Source organism: Pseudophryne corroboree, chromosome 9, assembly GCF_028390025.1.
Source record: "Pseudophryne corroboree isolate aPseCor3 chromosome 9, aPseCor3.hap2, whole genome shotgun sequence".
NCBI lineage: Eukaryota > Metazoa > Chordata > Amphibia > Anura > Myobatrachidae > Pseudophryne > Pseudophryne corroboree.
The window spans coordinates 43,424,892-43,439,642 of NC_086452.1; the positions used below are offsets into that span (position 1 = coordinate 43,424,892).

The following is a 14,751-nucleotide window of genomic DNA, read 5'->3' on the forward strand; positions in this document are numbered from 1 at the left end:
GGTGCAATTATCACTCACAGTGAAATTTATCACTCATTGATAAATAAGGGCATATATTAGAAAAATCTTCTTTGTATTATTCCAATAATTTTTATAGTCAAAACCCTGGAGCAAAAAGTCTTTGGCAGGTGATGCCAACAGTAACACCACTGGAGAACCTCCTGCACCACAGCGGTGACCCCCAATCAATTACAGATAAAGGCCGGGATGTAATGGGAGACGAGTTTGTAAAATGTCTGATTTTGCCGACATTTTGCAAACCCATCCAATGTAATAGCGTCCGAGTTCATGAAAAGTCGGATGTTTTCTATTCTTGAGATCACCTGATAAAAAGTTGGATCCAGATGTTTTCCCCATGTTTCACGTACAATGTAGTCCGAGTTTGAAATTCTCACACAAAACAGCTCTACAAAGTCGGAGGTAAATAGACTTTTTTTTAGTGCGAGTTGTGTTTGTCAATGTTGGAAATCAATTACAAGTACACAATTACAGCACATTTATAAGTACACAATTACAGCACAATCAATTACAAGTACACAATTACAGCACATTTATAAGTACACAATTACAGCACAGTTAAACAAATAAACATTTTTACAATAATTTCTAACCTTAAAATCAAACAAAAATACAATAGTCTGTGTACTGTACATATCATTTTTGCATTTTTCCCCTGCTAAACGATGCAAATAGGATGCAAATAGGATGCACAAGCAGCTTCTGCTGATTAAAATGATATATAGCATGCCTATATTCTGTGTGTAATTGTAACTGTATCTGCATACAAAATGTTACGCTACAGCGTTTTCCAGCCAAACACTAACATAACTTCGTAGGCCGATGCAGCCGCTATTACACACAGAATATTGCCATGCTGCATATCATTTTAATCAGCAGGATCTGCTTGTGCGTCCTGGATGACTTTTTAGGGTGTGTATTACTTTAATCATGGTACTTTTGGGAGCCAGTGGCTGAGCACACATCTACTGATTAGAGATATTGGAAGTTAACTTGGAGTCACATGACCTGTATAAAATCCTGCAGTCCTGATGCCTTTATATGGGCAAGGAATGTATAATATCCTTATAATGTATAGAAGGAGGTGCATTAGCCCATATATTATCTGTGCTGCTGGACTGTTTAAGAAATCAACGTAAGGTCTGTTTAACAACAAACAAAACTCCAAGTTGAATATTTTAACATATTTATTAACTAACATGATGATTTCAATGTGCTGCCATAATTAAAATATTTAAATATAATCAATAAAGTTTTGTGGTGATTGAATTCTTCTCGCAGTCCGGTGATGGGCCCGTCTTCTCATTAGTATCCCGCCATGATAGCCTGATATTCCCGCTGGTGCTCATACAATCTGAGAAATACCTGATACTTCTTCTCATAAAACCTGCACAACAAAGAAAGTGAGACATGCGCACATATACAGTATACAGGAGTCTCCGCAAACATCTTATTGTCACAGTCTGTCATCACTAGTCCGCTAATGTAACAACACCTCGCGCTACGGTGGTCCATAAGACCATAACTCAGCCATGCAAGAACAGAGGTGGGCCGCACAGCTTCCTCCATGCAGTGTTTGGAGAATACTAACTGCTCTCTGCTCCACTCCTCTGGTTCTGTGGACTATATATATATATATATATATATATATATATATATATATATATATATATACACACACACACATATGTATATATAGAACATACCAGTTGGCGGCATTCCCAGTATAAATGAATACAGACCATACTTGCCTACCCGACCCTCTCCATGAGGGAGAAAATTCTGTTTCTGGACTTTCCTGGTAATGTATGATTGCCATCACCTGTGGTGAAACACCTTTCTTATCAATTACCTAGCTCTCCACAGGTGATGGCAATCATACATTACCAGGAAAGTCCAGGAGCAGAGCATTTTCTCCCTCATGGAGAGGGTCAGGTAGGCAAGTATGATACAGACCACAGGTCAGGTGCATCAACGTTTCAATGTTATTTAAACATTTTCATCAGGATATATATATATATATATATATATATATATATATATATATATCTACAAACAAGACACAATTCCAGAGTGCTATTACGTAATGAAGCAGGAGTGTGACCTGTTTTCAATGTGCATATAAACAGAACTTCAATACATTTGTTTTACTTGAAGAGTATACACCAAACGTCTTATTCTGGCGGTAGTAGTCCAATATGTTGGATATTTATAGTCCAGTCTGAGATACCCTCTCACCAGAAAATCACCCCAAAAAAAAGAGCCAAATGGCCAATCTGTAAAAGATACCAAATATTTATGACAAATATTAAGATGATTCAGTAATCTTAATAAAATAATTTTACATACATAGATAAAAGATTTAGTTAGTCACAACCCATACAGGAGAGTGTATAAAAGGGACCTTTCCGCCCACTTATTCAGGTGTGAGCTCAGGGAAGGATCCTCTCTGAACTGTTAAACGATTAAACCCTACGCGTTTCATCCTTGAGGACTTCTTCTGGTAAGAGGGCATCTCCTACAGGATTGTCGCCCAAGACTGGACTATAAATATCCAACAGATTGGACTACATACACATCAAGTAAAACAAATGTATTGAAGGTTCTGTTTATGTGAACATTGAAAACCGGTCACACTCCTGCTTCATTATATAACAGCACTCTGGAATTGTTTTTTGTTTGCATGTAATATAGGTTCCTACTAACAGAGGTTCCCCCGAGAGTAGAGGCTAACAGGTGCAGCATAAGGGGATTGCTTTTGTTGTATACTAGCTGCAAACGTCTGTTTTGTAATGCAATATCTACATAGGTGTATAGAGGCCTATTTCCAGCAACCATTACTCCAGTGTTCTAATGGTACATTGTGTTTGCTAATCGCGGAAGAAGACTAATGGATGATTAGAAAACCCTTGTGCAAAATGGCAAGAAAAAGAGAACTTTTATGTGAAACTCGACAATCTATTCTTGTTTTTAAAAATGAAGGCTATTCCATGCGAGAAATTGGCAAGAAACGGAACATCTCCTACAGCGATGTGTATTACTCCCTTCAGAGAACAGCACAAACAGGCTCTAACGAGAGTAGAAAGAGAAGTGGGAGGCCCCGGTGCACAACTGAGCAAGAAGACAAGTACATTAGAGTCTCTAGTTCAGCGTTTTCGGCACACTCGGTTCTCAAATGTGCCGCCAGAGATGCCGATCGTCACCTCACTTTATAATTTCATGCTCGGGCAGCGCTGTGCTCTTCTCAGACGCAGCCCGGATCGTGACCTGTGAAGACACAGCGTGACTTCATAGGTCACGCACGCCACGTTTCCCTTCCCCTCCGTCTGCCCTGTGTTGCTCCATGTTGCTCCCTGCTCTGCCTGGACACTCGCGCTGCTGGCGTTGGGAAAGCTCCTTTCACAGCTGCTGTAAGGGTCAGTGTATTTTTATTTATTTTATTACATTAGAGGACAATATCTGTAATTGCTGTGGGGGTCAATGTGTGACATTACTGTGGGGGCCAGTGCATTTGTTTTATTAATCTGGGAGCACAATGTGTGTAATTACTGTGGGGACAGCGTGTTTAAATTCTGTGGGGGAAAATGTGTTTTATTACTGTAAGGGGGCCAGTGTATTTCATATATATTGATATTTGTTATTATATATCTCATTAAAAAAAACGATGGTGTGCCTCGGCATTTTTAAATCTTATTTAGTGTACAGCGAGTTTAAAAAGGTTGAAAATCACTGCTCTAGTTTGAGAAATAGACGCCTCACAGGTCCTCAACTGGCAGCTTCATTAAATGGTACCCGCAAAACGCCAGTGTCAACGTCTACAGTGAAGAGGCGACTCCGGGATGCTGGCCTTCTAGGCAGAGTGGCAAAAAAAAAAAAGCTATATCCGAGACTGACCAATAAAAGGAAAAGATTAATATGGGCAAAAGATCACAGACATTGGACAGAGGAAGATTGGAAAAAAGTGTTATGGACAGACGAATCGAAGTTTGAGGTGTTTGGATCACACAGAAGAACATTTGTGAGACGCAGAACAAGTGAAAAGATGCTGGAAGAGTGCCTGATGCCATCTGTCAAGGTGGAGGTAATGTGATGGTCTGGGGCTGCTTTGGTGCTGGTAAAGTGGGAGATTTGTACAAGGTAAAAGGGATTTTGAATAAGGAAGGCTATCACGCCATTTTGCAACGCCATGCCATACCCTGTGGACAGCGCTTGATTGGAGCCAATTTCCTCCTCCAACAGGACAATGACCCAAAGCACACCTCCAAATTATGCAAGAACTATCTAGGGAAGAAGCAGGCAGCTGGTATTCTGTCTGTAATGGAGTGTCCAGCGCAGTCACCAGATCTCAACCCCATTGAGCTGTTGTGGGAGCAGCTTGACCGTATGATACGTAAGAAGTGCCCATCAAGCCAATCCAACTTGTGGGAGGAGCTTCAGGAAGCGTGGGGTGAAAGTTCTTCAGATTACCTCAACAAATTAACAGCTAGAATGCCAAAGGTCTGCAATGCTGTAATTGCGGCAAAAGGAGCATTCTATGACGAAAGCAAAGTTTGAAGGACAAAATTATTATTTCCGATAAAAATTAATATTTCTAACCTTGGCAATGTCTTACCTACAGTATATGTTTCATTCATTTTGCAACTCATTTGATAAATAACAGTGAGTATCCATGGAAAACATGAAATTGTTAGGGTGACCCCAAACTTTTGAATGGTAGTGCATATTATATATGGGAGAAGCCACTCTTCCTGCTGAGGAGTATCCACGAAAACGAATTTGTGGCTCATACCGAACTCAGCATAATTGTATTACTGATTGCCTTACTGAGCGGGCATATTCAACACATACCCAGCTGTGGAATCAGTGTACTCTTTATTACTTCTGTTATTGCAAAGCCTGTTTTTGTTGATGTGGGATTAATACGATCATTAATTGATCAGTCATTCCTTTATGTTCTTCCGACTTGTATTTGATATTGAACCCCTGATGAAGTCCAGTTGGACGAAACGCGTTGGGTTTCTGGTTCGAATATAAGAACATCGGATATGTACTAATTAAGAAAACCACATTGGACCTATTAATTATCCGTTATATACGGTGTCCATATCTGATGTCTGCATTTTTTATTACGTCAGCCATTTGTTATTCACTGTGATTGTTGAATACTTTTATGTAAATATATTCAAAAATTATTTTTAAAGTGAATTGTGGTCAAATCAAGGAAGATATATTAGGGTTTAACTCCCTTAGACACCACCCCTTTCTCTGCATATATATATATATATATATACACACACACACACACACACACACATATATACTGTGTGTGTATACTTGCCAGCATCGGCAAGTGCATACACACTGAGGGGGTCATTCTGACCTGTTCGCATGCAGCGGTTTATCGCTGCGGTGCGAACGAGTCCAGAATGTGCATACACGGCGGCCGCAGTGCGCGTGCGCAACGTTGTCCGGCGACAGGGGTCACGTCGCGTCTAAAGAAGGAAGCGGTCGCAGAGCGGACCGCAAAGAAGATTGACAGGAAGAAGGCGTACCTGGGCGGATCCGGACCGTTGGCTGCCGTTTTCGGGGAGTGGTAAGGAAAACGCAGGCATGTCCAGAAGAACGGAGGGCGGATGTCTGATGTCAGAGGCAGCTTCACCATCGCAGGGATCGTCACACTGGGTAAGTAGGTATAGGGCTGGTCTACTTCTGCTTGAAAATTGTTAGCTTAGCAGGGCTGCACAAGCGATCGCAGCCCTGCTAAGCTAAAATACACAACCCCATAGGCGTGGACTAGTTGATCACAGCAGCAGCAAAAAGTTCCTGGCTGCGATCAACTCGGAATGACCACCTGTGTGCACATCGCCAGCGACATAGTGCATACACACTGAACGATATCTGAACTACAGTATGTGTCCGAATCGGGCACATCATGCACAATATCGTCTCTTGTGTATGCACCTTAAGTTTTAAAACTCTATCATACAATATAAAACGGTATAAAATAAAATGTCAACACAAGTGCATGTCATTTCCCCATTCTCCAGCAGGTGGCGCCCATGTTTTATTAATACATCAATTCCTGTGTTTCCGTTAAAAGAACCTTAGTGATTTTGGAATCGGGTTGGGGGTTGTTTCTGAGGAAGTTACTACAACTAGACCAGTAGATCATTCGCATCACCGTATTCGTGTAACAATATGATGCTAAAATAAGGTTTTTAAATTCCTGGTGATCCCGTTAATATAAATAGTTACCGTTTGTGTTCAGGATTCGGAAGGATGATCTTCCCAACCTTTGCCATCGTCTGCATGGCCTCCTGTCAGTGGGAGGAAATCAGAGTCAGAATAGTGTCACTGTTAGCAGGAAAAATGTCACGTTAAATATACAGTAGTTCTATGTCTGCTGTTCCCCTCTATATAGAGTGGCCAAGGTGTTTCCTTGTCAGACTGGTGTCCTTCACCAGCTCACCCGCTGTCAGTAGTACGTGTAGTTCGCCTCCATTCCCTGCACTCGCATATCTTGAGCGTGTGGAGTTCTGGTGTTTCATGCATGCGCAGTAGGAAAATCACTGGGAAAATGGCCGCAGTGCCATTTTCCCAGAGATCTGCGCATGTGCCCTAGGCTCTGTGACAGCGCTAGGGGACCCTAGTGCCCAGAGTCTCTGCGTCCGCCAGCTAGAGAGGAGGGAGCCTGGACAGAGCCTGCACACAGGCCCCCTCCTCTCTAGAAACGCCCCTGCTTCTCTGTGTATGGACCCTGCTCCTAACACTGTCTGGCTCTTAGGGGGAGATGTATCAACTCTTCTAGAGTGCAGACGTAGGCAAACTGCTCATACCAGCCAATCATCTTCTAGCTATCTTTTATCAAGTACATTATTTGAAATGATAGAAGCTGGTTGCTATAGGCAACTTCCCTACTTGTTAACTCCACTCTTCTTCACTCTTTAGAAAGGGGGAAGTTCCCAGACCCATGTGTTTTTGTAGCCGTAATCGCAAACACGGGCCAGTTTATCTGCCTCAGGCATGTGAAAAATAAAATCCCTGATCAGTGCTGACTCGTGACACTAGTCTGTTGCGTTTTAACTATTTATAACATTTAAATGCAAGTTTATAAGGCGTGTATCCAACCAAGTGTCTGCACCTAGGGCCTAATTCAGACCTGGTCGCACGCAGGCTATTTTTTGCACTTCTGCGACCAGGTAATCGCCGCCCACAGGTGAGGGGGGATTTGCTGTGCAGGGCTGCAAACGTTTGTGCCGTGTCTGCACAGCTCAGGACTTACTCAGCCGCTGCGATGATCCTTCCTGGAGCTGACGTCAGGAAGCCTCCCTGGAAACGGCCGGGCACGCCTACATTTTCCTCGACACTCCCAGAAAACAGAGAGTTGACACCCCAGGACGGCATCTTCCTGTCAATCTTCTTGCATTTGTTGCTGCGAACGCTTTCTTCGTGGTTTTCGTCCCTGCTCGGAGCCGGCCAGCGACGCGCCTGTGCATTGTGGCCCCCACGCATGCGCTGTTCAGACCCAATCGCACGGCTGCAAAAAACTGCAGCGTGCAATGGGGTCTGAATGACACCCCTAGATGCTATGGAACTGCCCAATGGTGACAGCATTTACCATAGTACCCTGTGGAGATCCTGAGCACGGTCAGTCGTGTACACGCGTCCTCGGGAGATCCTGACTGCTCTCTATTCCTGTATACAGTATATGTCAATAATGCTTCTTTATAGTGCTTTCATTTTCTGGCACGGAGCACTTCTTTTTACCTCATACATCTTTGCACGGTGATTGATACAAGGACCTGCGCTGGCCATAAGGACTGTACTTAGGGGGACATGTACTAAGCAGTGATAACAGTGGAGAAGTGAGCCAGTGGAGAAATTTTCCATGGCAACCAATCAGTTGCTCTGTATAATTGTATAGTATGCAAATTAGAAATGTTATGTCAATGCTGATTGTTTGCCATGGGCAGAGGCGTAACTAGGGTTTTCGGAGCCCAGGGCAAGCAGGGTGCCCCCCCACACACACACACAAAAAAAAACACACACACACACACAAAAAGAACTATGTGCGTGTGCAGAAAAAATGGGCGTGGCCACGCGCCAGAAGGGGTGTGGCCACTGAAAATAAGGCTTACCAACATGACTATCACCTACCCCCTGTGTCGCCTCTCGGCACACTATCACCTACCCCTTGTGTCGTCTCTCAGCACACCTTCATTCAATTTTTGCACAGTACGCATGCAGAGTCCCCTTTTTACACAGTGCCAGATACACAGTGCCCCACAGTGCCAGATACACAGTGCCAGATACACAGTGCTCCACAGTGACAGATACAGTGCCAGATACACATTGCCCCACAGTGCCAGATCCACAGTGACAGATACATATTGCCCCACAGTGCCAGATACACAGTGCCCCACAGTGTCAGATACACAGTGCCCCACAGTGTCAGATCCACAGTGCCAGATACATATTGCCCCACAGTGCCAGATCCACAGTGCCCCACAGTGCCAGATACACAGTGCCCCACAGTGTCAGATCCACAGTGCCAGATACAGTGCCCCACAGTGTCAGATCCACAGTGCCAGATACAGTGCCCCACAGTGCCAGATCCACAGTGCCAGATACAAGAATCCCCCACCCCTCCCGCTGGGCTGCTGCTTACTTCAGTCAGGAATCAGTGTCACCGCTGCCCGCTGGCCTCTGCTATGTGAGGCGAACACGAAGTTTGGTTGTTCATAGATACTCCCAGGGGAGGAGAGCTCAGCGCCTCTCCTGCCCCTCAACACTCCAACAGTCTACGGCGGTGGCTATCCTAAACGGTGCGCCGGTTCGTTAGCCAATCAGAGCTTGCGGACTGGCAGCCAATGAGGAGCCGTCCGCAAGCTCTGTTTGGCTAACGCCGCCGGAGACCAGACTGAGAGTAGTGAGCACATTGAGGGGCAGGAGAGAAGCTGCGCTCTCCTCCCCTCACATTGCAACGGGACGGGGGCATGGTAATAGTGGGGGCGGGTGGGCATGATGCCCTGGCCGCCGGCAGCGCCCTCCTCTGCTGGGCCTGCCAAGGCGCCCAGGGCACGTGCCCCACTCACCTTGCCTTAGTTACGCCTCTGGCCATGGGCAACTTCTCCACTGGCTCACTTCTCCACTTTTATCACTGCTTAGTACATCTCTCCCTTAGGGGTATATTTACTAAGCAGTGATAAGAAGTGAGCCGGTGGAGTAGTTTCCCCATCAACCAATTAGCAGCTGTGTATAATTTTATAGTATGCAAATTATAGATGTTACTTCAATGCTAATTGGTTGCCATGGGCAACTTCCCCACTGGCTCACTTCTCCACTCTTATCACTGCTTAGTAAATGTACCCCTTTAGTTGGCTATTGCGGTTTATACAGACACAATTTGGATGTAATGCTGATCTTGTACACAGTGGAGCTATTTTGTTGCCACTGCACATAAGTTGCGCTGAACATATGCCGCGATGGCGGTCGCAGTGAGTGACAGTCGGGGAGCATTTGTTGGAGGTAAGGGGGAAGTGACTCAAACAAAGGGGTGTGAATGTTTCTGGGTCATGTCATAGCTTGCAACTGCGATCCCATATGCAGTTGCAAATGGCTCCGGCGTCTTACATCCAGTGCCCATACTACGCAGCCATAGATGTTACTCAGTCCATGTTCGTCCGACGTGTGCCCGCTGATTGCGTCCTTGTATGCAAGTGGTGGACCAGAGACGCTGATTTGCGAATCTGTACAACTCCCGGCAGCAGCGACATTTGCATATTTTTGCACAGCTGCTGCATACAAATTTGCAACTGTGATCGTTACCTTCAGGATTAACGCTTCTCCAGAGGAGCAGAGCTTGCACTAACAGTGGGTTACGTTGTGCTTTTTGGGGAATAGGGGGCTGGGTCAGTGGCGTAACTAGAAATTTTTCTCCCCCAAGCCAAAAAATTCTTCGGCGCCCCCCCCCCCCCCCCTTTATGCTCCATAATTGGGAGCAAGAAAGGGATAAATATGCGCGCGCCAAAAAAGGGGCGTGGTTTTGTTGGAGTGGGCGTGGTTTCACATAAAGGGGCGTGGCATTGCAGGAAAAGACTACCTTATACCCCAGTTTTGCAACCTGCACGCCCATACGTTGGCCACCACAGGAAAGAAAAATAATCCTGATTCATGCCCCTTACATTATTTGTCATTTTTCCTCCTTATAGTAATGCCCAGTATACATTATGCCACATACTGCAATGGCCCTTAGACATTATGCCGCACACAAAAATGCACGACACAATATGCACACACTGTAATGCCCCCGACACATTATGCCACACACCGTAATGTCTGTGACACATTATGCCACACACCGTAATGCCTGTGACACATTATGACAGGAATCGCAATGCCCATTATACATTATGCTACACACTGCAATGCCCCTGATACATTATAGCACATACAATGTCTGTGACACATTATGACACACACCGCAATGTCCGTGATACATTATGCCACACACTGCAATGCCCGATACATTATAGCACATACAATGCCTGTGACACATTATGCCACACACTGCAATGACCTTGAGACATTATACCACAATGCCCGTGATATAGTATACCATACACCGTAATGCCTGTGACACATACCGCAATGCCCTGCCCGTTATACCCTATGCCACACATCGCAATGCCCGTTATGTATTATGCCACACTGCAATGACCCTGAGACATTATACCACATACCACAATGCCCGTGATATAGTATACCACACACCGTAATGCCTGACACATTATGACACACACCGCAATGTCCGTGATACATTATGCCACACACTGCAATGACCCTGAGACATTATACCACATATCACAATGCCCGCGATATAGTATACCATACACCGTAATGCCTGTGACACATTATGACACACACCGCAATGTCCGTGATACATTATGCCACACACCGTAATGCCCATTACACATTAAGTCCTACAGTAAGGCTTCTAATTACTTTTCAATTACCTGCTCGTTGTCAGGGGTTTCATGCACTGGGTGTCATGCTCGTTGCCAGGGGTTTCATGCTCTTGGTTCCATGCACGGTGCCAGGGGTTTTCATGCTCAGGGTGTCATGCTCGTTGCCAGGGGTTTCATGCACTGGGTGTCATGCTCGTTGCCAGGTGTTTCATGCACTGGGTGTCATGCTCGTTGCCAGGTGTTTCATGCACTGGGTGTCATGCTCGTTGCTAGGAGGTAGTCCTTGTTGCTAGGGCTGTGCTCCCAGTGCCACATATGTCCCCAGTGCCAGATATTCCCCCACGGTGCCAGGTACTTACATGCCCCAGTGCCAAATATAGTCCCCCCCCCCATGTGCCAGGTACACATATACCCCCCCAGTGCCACATATGCCCCCAGTGCCAGATATTCCCCCCCAGTGCCACATATGCCCCCAGTGCCAGATATGCCCCCAGTGCCATATATTCTCCCCCAGTGCCAGATATTCCCCCCGTGCCATATATGAGCCCAGTGCCAGATATTCCCCCCCAGTGCCAGATATTCCCCCCGTGCCATATATGCCCCCAGTGCCAGATATCCCCCCAGTGCCATATATGCCCCCAGTGCCAGATATTCCCCCCCAGTGCCAGATATCCCCCCCCAGTGCCAGATATTCCCCCCCAGTGCCAGATATTCCCCCCAGTGCCAGATATTCCCCCCAGTGCCAGATATGCCCCAGTGCCAGATATCCCCCCCCCAGTGCCAGATATTCCCCCCAGTGCCATATATGCCCCAGTGCCAGATATCCCCCCCCCCAGTGCCAGATATTCCCCCCAGTGCCATATATGCCCCCCGTGCCATATATGCCCCCAGTGCCAGATATCCCCCCCAGTGCCATATATGCCCCCAGTGCCAGATATTCCCCCCCAGTGCCATATATGCCCCAGTGCCAGATACCCCCCCCCCCAGTGCCAGATATGCCCCCAGTGCCAGAAATGCCCCAGTGCCAGATATTCCTCCCCCCCCCCCCCGTGCCATATATGCCCTCAGTGCCAGATATTTACCCCCCCCCGTCGCTTTTTGGAGGGACACGGAGGGCACAGCTCGTCTCTCCTGTGTCCCTCCTGCTGCATCATCTCCGGCGGCCGCGGGTCTAATAGGGGGAAGTGCCGGTTCGTGAGCCAATTAGAGCTCACGGACGGCACTTCCCCCTATTAGACCCGCGGCCGCCGGAGATGATGCAGCAGGAGGGACACAGGGAGGCGCGCTGTCCCTCCGTGTCCCTCCAACAAGCGGCGGAGGGAAGGAGACTGCAGACTGACATGCGGACGCTCGTCCGCATGTCAGTCTGCTGTAAATCAGTGGCGCCCCCGCAGCCCCTCGCCCCCAAGCCACCGCGAGGACTGCGGGGGCAGTAGTTACGCCACTGGGCTGGGTGTAGGCAGGTCAGGTCACTTTGTCACTGCTCAGCGTGTGTAATTGTTGGTTGGTATAATCTATAGTCATGCATTATATAGAGGGAACTGGGGGGGGGGGGGGGGGGGGTGATGTTTTAAGCCATCTAGCTTATAGCTACTGTTCTTTATAGACTAAATAAATGGGGGAATGCTAGCTAGAATCTGATTCGTGTTTTCTGCATTTATTTTTCTGATGAGACATTTATGTAGAGGGAACAGTAGAGATCACAATAATACCCCTTTTACACCGCCAGCTTTGAGCACGGTTATTGCACATGAGCGCGCACAGCCCGTGTTGTTGTGCGGTGTAAAAGGGCCCAGATGGAACAATCCGAGTCAACCCAGTATTCCAACTCGGGTAGCTTGCAGGTTTGAATACGTGTTCAACTCGTCTCGCTGTGCGGTGTGAACGGGAAGCCGGGTCGCTGCGACCCGTTTCCTGTTCGCTCTGTGTGGACAGGCGGCGCTTGGAGATCATGTGATCTGTAAGCGCCGTCACCGCTGACGTCACCAACCCAGCAATATGTCAAGTTGGAAACAGCGGCGGAGATGGGCCTGAGGCGGTATAAAAGGGGTATAAGGCTGCCTGCCAAGAGGCATTTATTAGAGCTTAAAAGTGCAGAACAAATAATTTGTGATATGACGCGTTTTGCCATTTTAATGGGTAAGTGGAGGATTCAATGGGCAATGCGTCTGCTGCGGTATATAACGCTGTCTGGAGGGAATAGGGTAACCGTGCTGGCTGTGGACTTGGCGCATGGCGGACCCTGGTATTGCACTCATGGTAAAGCAAGATTTAATTTGGCAGGATGGCATTACTGGCAGTGTAGGGAGATGTTCTCCATTCTATGGGTAGACGGAAAACCTTTCCCTCCCTGTAACATGAATTATACGGCTGGAGGTGAGCCCAGCCCAGGGCCCCATGGTATAAAAATACAGTATACTGCTAATACTGACCATAACATCACAGTATACTGTAGCATCTACACAGAATAATAATGACCACATATAATCTATACAACAATAGTAGGAATATTGCACTAAGCATAAAGAAAATAATTATTGTATCACAAAATAAGGTACAAATGGGAGAACGCAGTGAAATCTTAATTGTAGTGTAAAAATAAAGCAGCCAGTATTTACCCTGCACAGAAACAAAATAACCCACCCAAATCTAACTCTCTCTGCACATGTTACATCTGCCCCACCTGCAGTGCACATGGTTTTGCTCATTAGAGAAAGATTTTACTTTTGCGATCCATGCTGAATTAGGCCCTAAGAACAGTCTTTTTTTCCACCCTAGGTCTGGCGCGGTGACAAAATGCCACAATAACAGAGAAAGACCAGAGTAACCTGAAGAGCTTGCAATCTAAGGGCCTAATTCAGACCCGATCGCTGTGCTGCAAATTACGTACACTATCCTGCGATCAGATAGTCGCCGCCCGGGGGGAGTGAAAATTTGAACCGTGCAAGTCTGCAATTGCCTGTGTACGCCGTGCGAAAATGCCCCTCAGTCAGCGGACAGCTGCAAACCCGTTTGCATCACAATCACCATCGAATGTTTTTCCCATTCTCTGCAGTGTGTGCAGTCTCTGCATAGCTCAATACTTCCTCCCCTAGTGTGAAGAAATCTGTCTGCTTGTTGCCGGAGCGGATGGCACACACCCGCCCTGAAAACGCTTGGGAACGCCTGCGTTTTTCTAGATACTCCAGAAAGCGTCCAGTTACCACCCACAAACGTCCTCTTCCTGTCAATCAGCTTGCTAACGCCCGTGCAATTTACATTTTCGCACCATCCCGTCGCTGTTTGGCGATGCGCTGTGCATTGCGGTGCATGCGCAGTAGTTCGATAATCACCGGCTGTGCGAAAACGCACAGCAGCGATCAGCTCTGAATTCGGACCTGAGCCAGCCCATTTAGCCAATTAAAGGTCCTGTCACTTCAAATGTGCATAGGAGAACACAGGGTGGTAGTCATGTGACCGCCGGTCGGCTGACCGACAGTCACATGACCTCCTCCGTGAGCCCGACGGCTCACTATCCCGATGGTCGGCATGCCGACCAACAGGGACTATTTCCACTCGTGGGTGTCCACGACACCCATAGAGTGGGTATAGAACCCGTGGCGACCGCAGGTCGCCACCGAGCCCGCAGCGTGGCGAGCGCAGCGAGCCCGCAAGGGGCTTGCTGCACTCGCCCCTCCCCGCCAGGGATCCCGGCGTCGGTATGCTGCCGGGATCCCGGCGTCGGTAAGGTGACCGGCGGTCAGGAGACCGCCGGTCACCCGTACTA

The 14,751-nt window shown here is 47.1% G+C and overlaps 1 protein-coding gene across 6 annotated transcripts in view; it reads right to left on the reverse strand.

Annotated features, from left to right (window-relative positions):
* Positions 1-421: 421 nt before the first annotated feature.
* Positions 422-14,751, reverse strand: part of FGGY (FGGY carbohydrate kinase domain containing) — a 533,714-nt gene continuing 519,384 nt past the window's right edge. For all 6 annotated transcript variants that reach the window (XM_063939260.1, XM_063939262.1, XM_063939261.1 and 3 more), the window contains 2 exons: positions 6,274-6,335; positions 422-1,405 (listed from right to left, as the gene is read on the reverse strand). In XM_063939260.1, coding sequence (XP_063795330.1) covers positions 1,324-1,405; positions 6,274-6,335 — 144 coding nt within the window. In that variant the 3' untranslated portion in view covers positions 422-1,323. The remainder of the gene's footprint in view (positions 1,406-6,273; positions 6,336-14,751) is intronic.